This window comes from Ammodytes marinus, assembly GCF_949987685.1.
Source record: "Ammodytes marinus genome assembly, chromosome: 22".
Classification (NCBI taxonomy): domain Eukaryota; kingdom Metazoa; phylum Chordata; class Actinopteri; order Uranoscopiformes; family Ammodytidae; genus Ammodytes; species Ammodytes marinus.
This window is the reverse complement of record NC_137226.1, coordinates 21339528-21357023: the sequence shown is the minus strand read 5'-3', so window position 1 is coordinate 21357023 and position 17496 is coordinate 21339528. Positions and strand designations below refer to the sequence as shown.

Below are 17496 nucleotides of genomic sequence, written 5' to 3'. Positions count from 1 at the left end.
TCTTCTTCCCGTCTTGACATTCAGACATTATCAAACAGGTTTGATATTATCGTTAGTCTTGAGGGATTGGCTCAAGCAAAATGACGTGAACAGTGTGTCCGCCTTTTTCGGACACTTTTACCTAGCATCCTCGGCTGAAGAACCAGGCTGACAACTGCGCAACATTAACACTTTACTGTCACATTTAAGGTTAGGAGTTAAGAGTTATTTGGTGACGAGATCAGCAAATAAAGCTGGTCAAATAACTACAGGATTTCCCCCGCTCGGAATATTGAATTAACTTTTTTTAAATTAAACAATCACAATCGTGTTTGCAGTTTTCCACGTGATCATATAGCCTACGTGATAAGGGCATATAGTTTATATTTACTAACACCCAGTCCATTTTACCTGCTAAAAAATTACTTTTTATTTGACTGAAATAACTTTTAATCCCCGGTAGCAGGATTGGAAATAATATTAATCTCAAAAGGAATCTAGTTGTAGTCTTGCAGTATGAGACCCCCTGTCTTTTCAAAATCTCAGTCTGTGACCACACCTATCCAGTTGTCCTGTTGCTCTAAAGGAGGCGTTCATTAAGGCTAGGGACAAAGTAGTCAGACTGGAGATGGAGAAGAGGAATACAAGGAAGCGTGAACTGAGGGCAAAGAGTTCTCTGTATTGATGGAGCTGAGGGAGAACAACTTGATGACTGAAGAGCTCAGTCAGAGGCTTGGATTGTATGCAGGTAAAATGATGTATAGGTCTGATTCCTTAGATACATGTCTATTAGGACTGTAACGATTTGCGTATCGAACCGAGAATCGCGATACACAGAGCCACGATCCCGCATCGCGGTGTGAGAAGGCAGAATCGCATTTTATTTTTTATTTTTTTAGGCTTAAGTTTTTGATAACAGGTTTGGTGAAGGAACCTGTAGTTGTTAAGTGTTTATTTGTTTTCTAACTTGATTTTTGTTTTACAGCACAGTTCAATATTTTTTTTTTCAACAGTATTTTTTTACAGAGAAGAGAGAAATGTTATATCTTTGGTTATTTATTTATTCATGTTGCTTATATTGTTCTTTGTGTTCAAATCTGTTCAGGTTATTTGTAATCAAATGTTACATTAAGTGAAATGTTACAATACATTGTATTTAAATAAAATGCTTTTTAAATTTCAAAAATCGTTATATGTATCAAATCGTCGGAAAACAATCGTGATACAAATCGAATCGTGAGTTTTTTTAATTGTTACAGCCCTACTGATATGGCCCGGAGACATGTCAATTTTATATTAATGCGTAATGTATGTATGCAAAGTTGTATTTGTGCTCATGAAGCCAATATTTGTTTGGAAACAACATTAGTTCTGTTTGGGTTCAGGTACCAGACATAAACTGTTCATCTGAGACCAGCAGAAACATTTTCCGTCTCCTTTTCCTTGGGCTTCCAATACAAAGAATCAGCTTTTTTCTAACAGTGTGAATAATGTAAATAGTTTGTACCTATTGTTTCTTGAATATTCAGTCAAATCTCATTATACAACATATTACTGATTTTTCTATTCCATTTGTCTTTCCAGTTCACAAGTACTTATCTTTCTCTTTTTAAACATTCTTAAAATGAGGAATACGATTTTGTGAGCATTCCATAACTTAACTCTTGAAACAGAAAAACACATTTTCTTTTTTAAGTTATCTGACCAAACGGGTTTGAGTTCCATGTCTGCAGCTATCTTCTAATCTGAACAAGTTCTGCAAATGTTTGGGTAAACACTCTTTTGCTTGGATACATATTTAAAGTCTGAAGTTTAACTAAGTCTTTGATTTTCAATGAACCAGACAGGATTAAAAACAATCTAATTGTATGTTCTTTAAACTCTGCATTATTAATTATCTTTAGAGCTCTTTCTGCAACAAAAACAAAACTTATATAACAGCATACCTTAATGTTCTACAAATCACAAAGAAAGTTTATAACCAAATATGGCCACGGGGAAACATAAACTGATAGTAGATACAATCAGTGGCAAGTTAAAATGTCATGTATTAAAAAGTGTGTTTTTAGTGTAAACTAGAGAGAGAGAAAAATCTTCCAACCACTCAGAATCAAACATGGATTACCAACTCTGATGTTTTAGTGTCATCCACTGAGCCACCACGGCTTAAATGTGCTACATGTTTATGAATTTTCCTTATGGTGTAATGCACTATTTTATGATGAGGCGGCGGATTGACCTATTCAAGATGGCCGCCGCGGTGTGCCGTCAGCCTACTGGAGCTCAACAGCGCCGTAGCGTAGCCTATCTAGTGCTCTATATCTATGGTCAGGAAGTTGTATATCGAGTCGACCTGACAGCTACAGCTCAGCCCAGCGCACGATCCAGCGTCGGGGCTTCTGCTTCTCATTTCTACATCTGCAAAGGAATAAATAATATCCTGTACGTCTTTCAACATGGCGGCAAGGAACCCGGGGATGAAGCTCGGTAGGAAATCGAAACAAAACCATGTGGCCTTTATAAACTGTAGCTGTGACGTAAGACTGTACCATTGTGTAGGCTATTTCATTAACACGGTGTGGTGCTCTCCGTTTTGTCTTTACCATAACATTTACCAGCATTAAAAAAACGTTGAATAATAATTCCATGTTGGGCTTCACACTCTGCACCGTTAGATAGAGATAGCATACAGCCTTATTTGATTACAAAGAACAACAGTCCAGAAAGTCCAGTCTAGTTCAATAAGTAACCTTTGAACTGTTCTGCTGAGCTTCAAATGTTACTGTGTAACCGACTGCAACATGGAACACACACTGTAACATTGTACGTGTTGTCATTAAGTCACAGCTTAAGAAAAACAGGCTAAAAGCATCGTTTTTTCAAGCACTGGTCAATTTTGAGAGCATTTTGTCTATTTTGCTTCCATAGCAGGTCTCCTTTCTCCTTTTTATAGGCTACTAGTATAAATCAAAGGTCCGAAATGTACATTTAGCCTAGGTGTTTATTTGACTAAACTTTGTCTGTTTGCGTCTGTAAGACCTGTACAACCTAGTAGTTTTTGATTTATCACATGAAAAGGCCAAAATCTGTTCTGTTAAAACTTTGGACACTAATATGTTGTAAAACTGAAACAAAGATTTGGCTATATATCCAACATCTAGATTTTATTTTATTTTTTTATTGGAAAAATATGAAACTGTAGGCCTATGCATAATTAGTTGGATATCGCTAAAATGTACATATTTATTCTAACATTTCTGAAAAATTGTAATACAAAAAATTTTTGTTTTGCTATCAACGGGTAACCTTTCATGATGATATCTATTGGTTCAAAAGTTTGACCCTATTCACCTGCAGTGTGTGGCCCCAATGTAGCTACACATGTACAGTATTCTGTTTAGTAGCCTATGTGTGAGGCTGCTGTATCCACAGTATGACAGTGTAATAGAGAACTCATGACAGCACATGTGTTCCTGCTCAGCTGACCAGTCAAACCCTTCAGTAGCTCTCAGCTCACTACTGGCCATTTACTACACACACATGCATCAGTTATCTAGAACAGTAGGCATACAATTAGGACATACTTTTACTTATTTATTTCATCCTAACATTGCTCCTAGATCTTGCCTCTTGCTTTTATATCCGTCACTTTCATGTTTTTTTTTTCATACGGAGGCTCCGTCGATGTGACGTAACTTCCAGTGTGCACTGGTTTTGTGGGTCAGAATTGCCCAAATAGCATGCTGTTTTCAACACTAAAAACCTCGACCGGATGTAGTAGACATCCTGGTATTGTTAAGCACCCTAAATCCAACCACAGCAATCGGGATATCCTAAATCTTATTTTCTACCATACTAAATAGCAGAAGGTATGGAGATTGGAAGGCAAGGTAACTGTCATCTCTATAACTTATTTCTTGTCCATTCTTGCTGTGCGTCAGACCTGGAGTGGGTGTCCAGGGTGAGAGTGAACACACAGGCTGTGTTGAAGAGAGCGCAGCAAATCCAAGGACAAAAGATCCCCAAGAAGCAGTGGCAGGTGTGTGTGTGTGTGTGTGTGTGTGTGTGTGTGTGTGTGTGTGTGTGTGTGTGTGTGTGTGTGTGTGTGTGTGTGTGTGTGTGTGTGTGTGTGTGTGTGTGTGTGTGTGTGTGTGTGTGTGTGTGTGTGTGTGTGTGTGTGTGTGTGTGTGTTACACTCTCTACATACTGGGACATGATGACAACAACTTCATATTTACAACACATAATTATACATTTATTTGAATGTAACAGTGTGTATTTGTATGTTTATTTTTTTCTCCATTCTGTGCAACTGTGGAAACCCCCCCCCCCCCCCCCCCAAATCATTCATGTACAATGTAACGGTATGAGTGGGTGAACTGCTTCCAATCTCCTATCATTTGATTATTATACTGAATTATTGATAATCTAACGATATAGATTAGTACTTTCTGTACAATCTACAGAGAAACTCTTTATAGATAAAGAATTAGGAATGTCTGTTGTTCACTGATCTGGCAAATTGGATGTAGTGGTTAGTGCATATCACCAAACCTCCACTCCAACTAGTGTGTGTGTGTGTGTGTGTGTGTGTGTGTGTGTGTGTGTGTGTGTGTGTGTGTGTGTGTGTGTGTGTGTGTGTGTGTGTGTGTGTGTGTGTGTGTGTGTGTGTGTGTGTGTGTGTGTGTGTGTGTGTGTGTGTGTGTGTGTGTGTGCGCTGCAGGCTGCGTGGCTGCTGAAGGCTGTAACCTGCATAGACCTGACCACGCTGGCTGGAGACGACACTCCGTCCAACGTCCACCGTCTCTGTCTGAAAGCCATCCAGCCTGTTAGACATGACCTGCTCCACAACATGGACATGCACAACAAAGGTCTGCTGCTGCTACACACAACACACAATATTCTTCTTCTTCTTCTTCTTCTTCTTCTTCTTCTTCTTCTTCTTCTTCTTCTTCTTCTTCTTCTTCTTCTTCTTCTTCTTCTTCTTCTTCTTCTTCTTCTTCTTCTTCTTCTTCTTCTTCTTCTTCTTCTTATTGACCAGGGTTGAGTCTCTGGATCTCTTGTTCTGTCCACTGAAGGTCCCACAGCCAAATATATCCCATTACCCATGATGGTGTTTTTACTGAAACATGTCATCAAGTATCACAGTTGGTTCCGTTTCATCTTTTGACTGTCTCATTGTTTCAGCTATACCCAGTGTTGGTCAAGACCTTTTTCTTCTGCTTTGCAAACTCCCGATGAGTTGACAGTGGAAGAGGTTGAACCAGAGCAAAGCTACTCTAGGGAGACATCTAGATTGGACTTAACTAAAGCTACTAAGAAAAAGAGCTTCAGACCACTTTGTAAAAACGTATCAAATTGAAAATGTACATTTGATTATGAAATGAAAACAAAATATAATCCAAAAATGTCACAGGTCAGCAAAAAGATGCAACTGAGTATATTGCAGACTGTACAAAGTCCCAAGTAGTTATTCCCAGGTCAGATATGAACCAAGAGATAACATTTAGTACGTCACATGGGTTCATGAATAACAAAGCAAAAACAATAAATAAATCTTTTCCCCCAGGTGAGCTGACGGTAGCCCTGAGATCTAAACCTGTCCGTAATAAGACAGTCCCATCTGGAAACTTCACAAGGACTCGATGATAAGGAATATCACGTTTTGGTTGAAAACTAATCTGGATTTGATATTATCTGGGGCTCGTCAATGGGGCTTGAGTAAGAGAAGCAATGGGAAAGCAAAGTTTGTAGTTTCAGTAGTTAAAGGTGCTTGTGAGCGAAATGGTTCTTTTAGTAACCTCCTGTCAGTGACTGCAGTTAGCGGTCCCCTCCCTCGTCACCACATTAATGCACTGCGGTCTTCAAGCAGTGAGTTATCTAGCATCATCTCAGATCCATAAGTGTGATAAAACATGATTAAAAAAATGAAAGCAAACATTGGGAAAGATTTTTACATTCTCCACCATTGTAGGCGCATAAACATTCACCCCTCTGTCGCTCTCTGCACGTGCACTGGCAGTGAGACGTGCCGGTTTGTAGCGTTCTCTCTTCTGATTGGATATCAGGTTGAAGGATCCCAAAAGTTTTTCTGCCCATTACATGCAGAGCGAGTGACCGAGAGACCTGTGTTATGAAGCGTGCACACTATATAAGTGATCACTGAATGAATATAGAGCGATTTAACACGTATATTAACATCAATATATCGCTTACTTCCTCTTTAACTACACGGACATACAATCCAGGATCAGGGGCAATAATGTAACAGTTAAACATGAGTATAGTTCAAAGAAAGAAAAAAAAATCAACCAGGGCAAACGAGGAGTAAAACAAAGCCTTTTCATGAAACTATAACTTTACAAACAATTGCGTTAAACAAAAGTGTCTATTCAGTGCTGCATCCAGCCTGCAGAGGGCGACACAGGACAGATTATAACTCTTCTTCTCCCCCTGCCTGTGTTGTGTTAGGAGTGACTACAGCAGCAGTGTGTGTGTATCCGTCCCGTGTGGCAGATGCCTCCAAATCACTGAAAGCGGCCAACTCCAGCCTCCCCATAGCCTCAGGTAGGTCACATGATCCATGGTCCACCTATTAGTAACCTTGTACTAGTATTGCAAGGTATACTGCTATTCCTACCCATTTTATTTTATTTTTTTGTAATCCGAATATGAATGTTCACATGCATGATCTCTATAACAATGTATGATTGAAAATATGGAGAAGGATTATTCTGTCTCATTGCAGAACAAAAGACATTTCAATTATTACTTAAATAAAAATGTTGGCTAATTGTATTTGGGTCAGATCTCATTATTAGTAGCATTTGTGAAATTCATCAGTGTACTATGTCAAGACAACATTGGAACTTTCTCTTATTTTCTTTTAGTTAAATATGAGCCTATAATGTGACATAACCTAGTTATATGATAGGCTGTATCTTGTATTGCTAGTATGACACATGTATCACCCAACATATTTCTAATCAAAAGGTGTCCAGCATTTTGAACGCCGTTGTTTTTATCAATTTTATTTGAATTCTTCTCATTGTTCCTAACGTTTCTGCTTTAAAAATATGAACATCAATGACATTTGACAGTCAGTGCGTTCGGAATCGCATACTTTCTACTATTTAGTCTGGTAGAAAAAAAGATTTAGGATGTCCCGATTCTTGTGGCCAGATTTAAGATGGTTAGAAGTACCCGGATGTCTACTACACCCGGCCAAGATTGTTTGTGTTGAAAACTGCATCCTATTTGAGCGATTCTGACCCACAATCCAGTGCGAACCTGAAGTGACATCACATCAACGTAGCCTCCATATGAAAACAAACGGGATGCGACGGATATAAAAGCAAGAGGCAAGATCAGGGCGCAGTGTTGTGATGAAATAAATAAGTAAAAGTATGTCCCAATAGTATGCCTACTGCATCCCAACTAGATTATTTTTATCATCGGATGTAGTATGTAGAATAGAAAAAAGAAAGAGTATGCGATTCGGAACGCAGGGTTAGTTTCCCTTTGCTTAGAAACGTAGGATAAAAGTATCCCGATCCAGATTGGTAGCAGTATCGTGACTACTAGCAGTGTGAGTTTGATTGACAGCTCATTGTCCCTCCCCCTCACCAGTGGCCACAGGTTTCCCAGCAGGTCAGACTCCTCTGGTGACCCGCCTACAGGAGGTGCGCATGGCAGTGTCAGACGGAGCCACGGAGATAGACATAGTCATCAACAGAACACTGGCCCTCACCGGACAGTGGGAAGGTAGGCTCACATCACATGACCAGCAACACACACAGTCATTAAGCACACAATAACAACAACAACAACACACTTCAGTTCTCTGCTGTGTCACCCAGCCGTCATCAGTACATGGTGTCACCCATTTGTCATGGAACTAACATGTATTTTTATTGTTTGTTAGCAGGGATGTACAATGTCACACATGTTGTAATATTTCACAATGTTTTTTTTATATTTTTCTAAACCCCATCCAACCCTAACAATCCCCCAAAAATACAGTGAAAATGATATCTTTCACATCACACGCTACAAGCCACAAAATGTGTCATTGACATACAGTACATATTTGAACCATGTGAAACAAGAATAATTTGTGTTATACAGTATATCAACACATTTGTATATTTATTCAAAGGTTCAGAAAAAATTGTAATACAGAAAATAATTGTTTTGCAGTAAGTCAAATGTTTTACCTACAGATTGAATGATGAAACTTGACCCTATCCACCTGCAGTGTCTGGCTTTAACTTGTTCTTCATTCTTGACATTGGCAGAAGCAGTTGCCTAAACACTCCAGGTTGACTTATGTACTTGTTCGGAGGCCGAGAGCCAATCATATGCGCCACACCTCCAAAGTCAAGAGTAAATGGTCAAGACCAGAAAATGAATCTTTTTTTCTCACTCTTTGGTTTGGAATGTGACGGCTCCAAACAACATGCCTTGAAGAACATAAATAAAGGGTTGATGTCAGTGTACTGTTGAAGGGTACATGTGAATTATGACCAACTATTGAGACATTTGTGTCCTTACAGTGTAACTATGGGAACATGAAAGAACAAAATAATCACATCTTGATATTTTTTTTGTAACTTAAATGATTATTTTGGTTTAGTTTCTTTGGCCTGTGTATTGATAATAATATATACATAATGAATGTGATGGGTGACTAGTTCATATTTGGATCATAGATAAACTAAGTGTGTCCTGTCTGTCCCCCTGTCCAGCCATGTACCAGGAGATCTGTCAGTTCCGTGAGGCGTGTGGCGACGCCCACATGAAGAGCATCCTGGCTATTGGAGAGCTGGGGACCTTCACCAACGTCTACAAGGCCAGCCTGGTGGCTATGATGGCTGGTCAGTCCAACAGCCTGTGTCTGGCTACTCTGACTGTTACATGTGGACAGAGGTTTTTACTGAGGGTGTGCATGATCAAATCAAGTCACATGTATCTTCAATTCAAGTTTGGGACGCACTTTGGTCAATTATACAGAAATGATACAAAAAGAAAAAAAAAATCCCAGTGTACTGTAATGTAGCAGATGACATGTTGATCTAGTGCGTGAGAATATGATCTAGTTACCAAAGCATCACTTTACTTTAGAGTCAGTTCATTCTTATTTTTGGGGGGATTTTTCAGCTTTATTTGATTGTTTTCAGAGACAGAGAGGAAACACAGTGAAAGAGGAGTGGAGCGGAAAAACATAGCACAAAGGTCACTGGCTGGAATGGAACCAGCAACCTTTTTTGGCTACAGCAGTGGTCAGCGCAGCAGTCTCCCCAAAAATAAACTAGTGCCTATAGGGTGCTGTCGGCATTGGAGTTACCATGCCATGCCGAACCGTGCTGTGTCAAACCATACTGTGCTGCCCAGTGGAAACCAGGCATATGGCGTTTATAGAAGTTATTATTTAGATTAAGCATTTCATTGTTTGAGAAACAAGTAGGCTACAACTTCACAAGATGTCCCAAGTTCTTCATTTGAATGGAGGGGAGAAGACAATCCCTGCGTTCCAATTCCCATACTTCCCTACTGTTTAGTATGCCAAAAAAAGATTTCCCAATACATGCAGGTCAGTTGTAGTATGCTGAAAATACATAAATGCCCCACTAACATTTCTAGTATTCGTCTAATTTCTTGAAATAATGAAAAAATAACTTCCTTATCTGATTTTTGTTCTCTCCTGTAGCCCTAAAACTCCTCTGTACTTTAGTATGTACTGTAGTAAAAAGAAAGAGCATGTGATTTGGAACGCGGGAATGTTTCCTCTCCCAGATAACAGTCTAAAATACCACTTCATTCTCTTACTGACTTTTTCTCTCCTCAAATGATGACTTTATTCTTGTACTATTATTTATTTTGACTCTTGGACATGGCCCCTTATAATCCTGTCAGCTGCTATTTAATGAGCTCCTTAGCACATTTCTGCCCTTGTTACGGCTGGCTATGTACACTCGTAACACTTTCCCCTACACTAATGACAAATAGGGGATGCAGACCTGAAGTAGACTCCGTGTTTTATTTCGTTTAATTTGAAAAATTCCAAAGTGAAAGTCAGTAAAAGTCAAAGGCCTGCTGCTTTTTCTCGTGCCTTTTTGAGAAGGCAACACACACACACACACACACACACACACACACACACACACACACACACACACACACACACAGCAGCAGCGTATACTTAACTAGCCATCACATAATAAGCAGATTACAGAACCAAATTGTCAGGGGCTCTGATAGAGATCATTATTAAAATGCATTGCTTTTGTCGCCACGCTCTGCTTCTTAATCTCTCTCCTTGTTCCTATGAATTGCGGATGAGATTTCTTGAAATTGAATGATAATTTCACCTATTAATCTCCGATGACGCGGGGCTATTTCACTCCGCCAGTATCCCCCTCTGCTCCGCGCCCAAATGAATAGAGCTTCATTACCGCCACCCGCATTTAATAACCGTTATCCATTATCTGGTAATTAAGACTCCCCCCATAACCAATCTTAAGGATTACGGCAGTTTGAGGATGAGAGGGGGGAGAAAAGACCTGAGTGGAAAAATACATAGAACATGTCTTTTAATGAAGTGAAAAATGTTCCATCTAGCTGTAGTTTCAGTAATGAACATTCAGTCATTGTACAGTGGGGAGGCAGAAGGGGCCGCAGCCTGCAGTTTGTCTGTGGCTCATCTATTAAACAGCGTCGGTTCATCTTCTATTTTTATCAGGAAAGCTGATAAAACATAATTGGCTGTGAAGGAGAAAAATGAAGGATTTTATTGATGAGCGTGCAGGCCGCCCTCTGTTAAGCCATCAGCCACGGCATATGTTCTTGTCTGGGACCAGGCCACACTGTCTAGATGAATACCCTGTCCATCTATACACCAACACTGGCCACCCTGTGTTCCAATACCTTCTGATATTTAGTATGATAGAAAAAAAGATTTAGGATGTCCTGATTCTTGTTGTCAGATTTAGCATGCTTCAATATACCCGGATGTCTAGTCTACTACATCCGGTGGAGATTTTAAGTGTTTAAATCAGCATGCTATTTTGGCAATTCTGACCCACAATCCATTGCCCGCCAAAAGTGACATCACATCGATAGAGCATACATATGAAAAATAACCAGCAATGCGACGGATATAAAAGCAAGATCAAGGCGCAATGTTATGGTGAAATAATTACGTAAAAAGTATGTCCCAATTGTATGCCTACTGCAAGTTGACTAGATTATTTTTATGATCAGCCTTAGTATGTAGAATAGGAATAATAAAGATGATGTTGTTTGGAATGCAGGTTTTGTCTATTGACACATTGCATCATGTCAAACAGCTGCTGGCCTGACCTGTTATCTAACACTAACATGTGACCTGTTCACACCTGACAGGTTCTGACTTCATCAAGACTTCCACAGGAAAGGAGTCGGTCAACGCTACTTACCCTGTGGCCATCGTGATGGTGAGGGCCATCAGAGACTACTACCTGGCTACAGGACACAAGGTAAGCTCCTGACTCCTGCTGTTCTCTACCAAGGGGACAGTCATTACAATCTGCTTCTGTTTGAGTATGGATATTTTTCCTATACAACCATCTTTAACAGCCATTATCTCAACTTTAGTTATTTTTTTCATAAAACGGAGAAAGATCTCAACTTCCAAAGTACTTACATCAAGTGTTAGTGTATTCACGCAGCATCGGTGTGTGTGTGTGTGTGCGTGTGCGTGTGCGTGCATTCTGTCTCCTGGTGTCGAGATGTTTATTACGTTGAGCAAAGGTGACGTGGCTGCCAGATGAATGTTGTACTGTGTGTGTCCAGTGACAGTGTTGTACTGTGTGTGTCCAGTGACAGTGTTGTACTGTGTGTGTCCAGTGACAGTGTTGTACTGTATGTGTCCAGTGACAGTGTTGTACTGTGTGTGTCCAGTGACAGTGTTGTACTGTGTGTGTCCAGTGACAGTGTTGTACTGTGTGTGTCCAGTGACAGTGTTGTACTGTGTGTGTCCAGTGACAGTGTTGTACTGTGTGTGTCCAGTGACAGTGTTGTACTGTGTGTGTCCAGTGACAGTGTTGTACTGTGTGTGTCCAGTGACAGTGTTGTACTGTATGTGTCCAGTGACAGTGTTGTACTGTATGTGTCCAGTGACAGTGTTGTACTGTGTGTGTCCAGTGACAGTGTTGTACTGTATGTGTCCAGTGACAGTGTTGTACTGTGTGTGTCCAGTGACAGTGTTGTACTGTATGTGTCCAGTGACAGTGTTGTACTGTATGTGTGTCCAGTGACAGTGTTGTACTGTATGTGTCCAGTGACAGTGTTGTACTGTATGTGTCCAGTGACAGTGTTGTACTGTATGTGTCCAGTGACAGTGTTGTACTGTGTGTGTCCAGTGACAGTGTTGTACTGTGTGTGTCCAGTGACAGTGTTGTACTGTATGTGTCCAGTGACAGTGTTGTACTGTGTGTGTCCAGTGACAGTGTTGTACTGTATGTGTCCAGTGACAGTGTTGTACTGTATGTGTCCAGTGACAGTGTTGTACTGTATGTGGCCAGTGACAGTGTTGTACTGTATGTGTCCAGTGACAGTGTTGTACTGTGTGTGTCCAGTAGGGCTGGCCCGAATGCCATTTTTCAGGCTTCGAGTATTCGTTGGTTTTTCCGAGCGAATATTCGGATATTCGTTCCAGAAAAACACACCATCAAACCAACATTAATAATGCCAATGTACTCACTGAAACCGAGTGTGTGAGCCGAGACAGCAAGCTGCGTAGTTTGTTGATGCTTTAATAACTTTCGAACGGTAGTAAAGTCGGAGTTCCTTACTTTTTCCCCGTGGAGGCGAACAGCTGTTGTTACGTTCCAAATCAGCTGTCCTCTGCGCCATCGTAACCCGTACAGGAGCTTATCAATTCATCCAGGAATGAGCATCTTTTCGGCGATTTATAAATCCATACAAAGATCCAATATTGATAGTCTTTTGTGTCCATATTATATCCATTATTGACTGCCTATTCCCATGATGCAAGCAAGTCACGGTTGATGGCTGAATAGCAGCGCTGAATGTAAACAAACAGCTGAGTTAAGCTAATGTTAGCATTACGCCAAGCATTACATTTCCTTCCGAAATTGCGCTAATGTTGTGGTAGCTTATAGAGTTATTAGGAACACAATCTATTCTTCCTCCATCTCTCTCTCCCTCCTGCACTTGGTGCCACTTTTAGTTTGCCTCACTCTGGTAACATCACGCAGCCTACTACAGCTGATATCAGCGGTTGCGCTTTGAAAGGTCAGCGGCCAACTAGGTCAAAGTTCAAATAATTCGATAATATATTTTAAATGAACGTCTAATTTGTATTTTACAATTGTTTTATAACTTGTGTATCCAAATATTATTTGCTGACAAAATTTACTGCAGTTTGAGCTACCTTTGCAAAAAAATGTAAAAAAAAGTTTTTTGAAAAAAAAAAAGAATATCCCGAATACTGAATTGAGCTCCGAATACTAATTTAACAAACGAATACTCGGATATTCGAATAATTCGGCCCAGCCCTGGTGTCCAGTGACAGTGTTGTACTGTATGTGTCCAGTGACAGTGTTGTACTGTGTGTGTCCAGTGACAGTGGTGTACTGTATGTGTCCAGTGACAGTGTTGTACTGTATGTGTCCAGTGACAGTGTTGTACTGTATGTGTCCAGTGACAGTGTTGTACTGTGTGTGTCCAGTGACAGTGTTGTACTGTATGTGTCCAGTGACAGTGTTGTACTGTGTGTGTCCAGTGACAGTGTTGTACTGTGTGTGTCCAGTGACAGTGTTGTACTGTATGTGTCCAGTGACAGTGTTGTACTGTGTGTGTCCAGTGACAGTGTTGTACTGTGTGTGTCCAGTGACAGTGTTGTACTGTATGTGTCCAGTGACAGTGTTGTACTGTGTGTGTCCAGTGACAGTGTTGTACTGTATGTGTCCAGTGACAGTGTTGTACTGTGTGTGTCCAGTGACAGTGTTGTACTGTGTGTGTCCAGTGACAGTGTTGTACTGTGTGTGTCCAGTGACAGTGTTGTACTGTGTGTGTCCAGTGACAGTGTTGTACTGTATGTGTCCAGTGACAGTGTTGTACTGTATGTGTCCAGTGACAGTGTTGTACTGTGTGTGTCCAGTGACAGTGTTGTACTGTGTGTGTCCAGTGACAGTGTTGTACTGTATGTGTCCAGTGACAGTGTTGTACTGTGTGTGTCCAGTGACAGTGTTGTACTGTATGTGTCCAGTGACAGTGTTGTACTGTATGTGTCCAGTGACAGTGTTGTACTGTGTGTGTCCAGTGACAGTGTTGTACTGTATGTGTCCAGTGACAGTGTTGTACTGTATGTGTCCAGTGACAGTGTTGTACTGTGTGTGTCCAGTGACAGTGTTGTACTGTGTGTGTCCAGTGACAGTGTTGTACTGTATGTGTCCAGTGACAGTGTTGTACTGTATGTGTCCAGTGACAGTGTTGTACTGTGTGTGTCCAGTGACAGTGTTGTACTGTGTGTGTCCAGTGACAGTGTTGTACTGTGTGTGTCCAGTGACAGTGTTGTACTGTGTGTGTCCAGTGACAGTGTTGTACTGTGTCCCTCAGGTGGGCTTCAAGCCAGCGGGGGGGATCCGTACGGCCCAGGAGTCTCTGGTGTGGCTCACTCTGATCAAAGAGGAGCTGGGCACAGACTGGCTGGGCCCACACCTCTTCAGACTGGGGGCCAGCAGCCTGCTGGCAGACATCGAGAGGCAGGTGGGGGGTACACACACACACACACACACACACACACACACACACCTGCACACCGTCTGCTGAGGGCCAACACAGAGAGGATGAGGAGGAGTTTCTTTCCCCAGGCATCAGACTGTTAAACCAGACTGACAATGTCACTTAGCCCACCACCAAGTGACCACCCAATCATTATTCTAAACAAATCTTGCACTTTTCAGCCGGACTCGTACACAAGAATTTCACTATGCATTGCCCTGTGCAATTGTGTGTGTGACAAATAATAAAACTAACTAAGTAACACAGATGCATACGCGCACACACACACACACACACACACACACACACACACACACACACACACACACACACACACACACACACATTCTTTTACTATCTTTGTGAGGACATTGACATAATGCATTCCCTAGCCCCTCACCATAACCCTCACAACTAAATGCCTAACCCCAACCCTCACACTAACCCTGACATAAACCTAATTCATACCTGAACCTTTAAAACCTAGTGTTAACCCTCAAACAGACCTTTGAATAAGTGAGAAACCAAAATGACCTCACTTTCCAAAACTGTCCTCATTAAGCTAAAGTTGATCCTCCATACCTTTTACTTTGCTCCACATAAATACATTTATTTGCATTTTTTTTTTACAGCTCTACCATCACGTGACTGGACAGTATGCAGCCTATCACGAGCTGCCTATGGCCTGAAGCTGCTGTCCACTTCCTGTTTGAATGAAGCTCAGAATCACCACACAAAGCCTCATCCATTCTGTTTACTTCACTCATGTTCAGGAGACTGGGACCAATGTCACACAAGACACAGTCAAACAAACAAGCAGCTTGTATTGTTCTCTGTTACACTACTGTGTTCGTCTAGACTGTGTATACGCTGTCTCTACAACATGTCTCAGTCAGTGTAAAGATGTGCTAAGACACTCTGATTTGGTTTCATGTGAAGTGTAAGAAATGAGTGACTCAGAATTAGCAAAGTGAATAAAATAATATATCGGGACCTGAAACTCTTTTTAATCTTTTTACAAAATAAAAGATACATGAATATGGAAGGATAAGTGACTCCTGTTCTCTATACCTTGTGCTAAAATCTTTGATACAGTATTGTATTGCGTAGCAGAGATATGGCTTATATACAGTACATCTCATAGGCAGGAAAGTGATAACATTACACTGTCAATACAAGAAGTGTAGGTTGGGGAAACATGGTGGTCTCAGTTAAAGGTGAAGTAAGCGATTTATTTATGTTAATATAAGTGTTAAATCACTCTTTATTCATACAGTGATCACTTGTATACAGTAGTGTGCGCATTTCATAAAGCCGATCTCTCAGTCACTCGCTCTGCATGTAATCGTCAAATAAACTTTTCGGGGATCCCACTACTGATAACCAATCAGAAGAGAGAACGCTACAAACCGGCACCCGTCTCACTGCCGGTGCACGTGCAGAGCGACAGACGGGTGACTGTGTATGCGCCTACAATGGCGGCGCAGGTACAAATCCTTCCCAATGTCTGTTTTGATGGTTTTTATCATGTTTTATCACACTTATGGATCTGAGATGATGCTTGATAACTCGCTGCTTGAAGACCGCAGTGCATTAATGTGGTGACGTAGGGACGAGGGAGGGGACTGCTAACTGCAGTCACTGACAGGAAGTTAGCTAAACTGACCAATCCGCTTACTGAACCTTTAAGTAATATTAGATGAATGGATTTTCAGTTGACAAGGTGGGTCAATGTTATCTCCTTACAGTACAGGTAAGCGGACTGTGAGGAAAAATGAACTGGTTTTGACATCAAGCCTTCTCCAGAATTGCTGACTCTGCCTTTAACTGGTGGCTCGTATCCCTTCTTTCACTCTCTTGTGATTTGCATAGCAAGTCAGTTATTTAGACAGCAAGTGATAAGTCCTATAAATGAAATGTGAGGAAGTGAGACAATCCCTGCGTTCCAAATCACATACTTTCACTTTTTAATACACTACATACTATAGTACAGAAGAGTTTTAGGGCCACAGGAGAGAAATAAAATCGGATAACGAAGATTTTTTTTTCTTCCTTATGTCGAGAAATGTCAAGAATAGAGGAACACTCCAAAATGCTAATGGAGTTAGTGGGGCATTTATGTATTTTAGCATACTGCAATTGATGTACATGTATTGGGACATCCTAAATCTTTTTCTGGCATACTAAATAGTAGGGAAGTATGGGGATTTTTTGCACAATATATTTATTGCATTTTTTCCCCCCACAACACTCACGAACAACACCTGCACCATCACAACATACAAAAAAAATTATAAAAAATAAACAAACAAAAAAATAAAAATAAAATGAAAAATAAAAATGCAAATCTATCCCATGTTCCCGTCCAACCATTATATTTACGTATGGCTCCCAAAGCAAAACTGTAAAGCGCTTTGAGTGCCTAGGCAATAAATCCTATTCATTATTATGTTATGGAAGCAAAATAGCTGATATTTTAGCTTGCAGTGTCTTGCCTTAAATGTATTTGTATTATTTTAATTCAGTTTTTCAAATATAAAACACATTGATGAATTACGATTATCTTAGTTTTTCTTAATGAATGGCGTGCTTTCCTGTTGATGCACACAGTAAACATAATCGATGGACAACCAAGCGAGAAAGAGAGAGAGAGAGAGTGTGTGTGTGTGTGTGTGTGTGTAAATTAAATGAAGGTGGACCAGGCAGACGCCCATAGAGTCCCAGAGCCTC

General features: G+C 40.7%; 1 protein-coding gene across 1 annotated transcript; it reads left to right on the top strand.

Annotated features, from left to right (window-relative positions):
- Nucleotides 1-2326: 2326 nt before the first annotated feature.
- dera (deoxyribose-phosphate aldolase (putative)) lies at nt 2327-15801 on the top strand. The gene is made up of 9 exons (XM_080050730.1): nt 2327-2466; nt 3921-4018; nt 4703-4850; nt 6451-6546; nt 7609-7743; nt 8727-8855; nt 11383-11495; nt 14602-14751; nt 15399-15801. The coding sequence occupies exons 1-9, from the start codon at nt 2436-2438 to the stop codon at nt 15453-15455; spliced, it is 957 nt and encodes a 318-aa protein (XP_079906856.1). The 5' UTR covers nt 2327-2435; the 3' UTR covers nt 15456-15801.
- The last annotated feature ends 1695 nt before the right edge of the window (nt 15802-17496 follow it).

Excerpts from the sequence above, each read along its gene's own strand:
- dera (XM_080050730.1), top strand. The coding sequence starts at position 2,436 with ATGGCGGCAAGGAACCCGGGGATGAAGCTCG. Across the intron at positions 4,019-4,702 it reads TCCCCAAGAAGCAGTGGCAG|GCTGCGTGGCTGCTGAAGGC; the intron begins GTGTGTGTGTGT and ends TGTGCGCTGCAG. Across the intron at positions 7,744-8,726 it reads CCTCACCGGACAGTGGGAAG|CCATGTACCAGGAGATCTGT; the intron begins GTAGGCTCACAT and ends CCCCCTGTCCAG.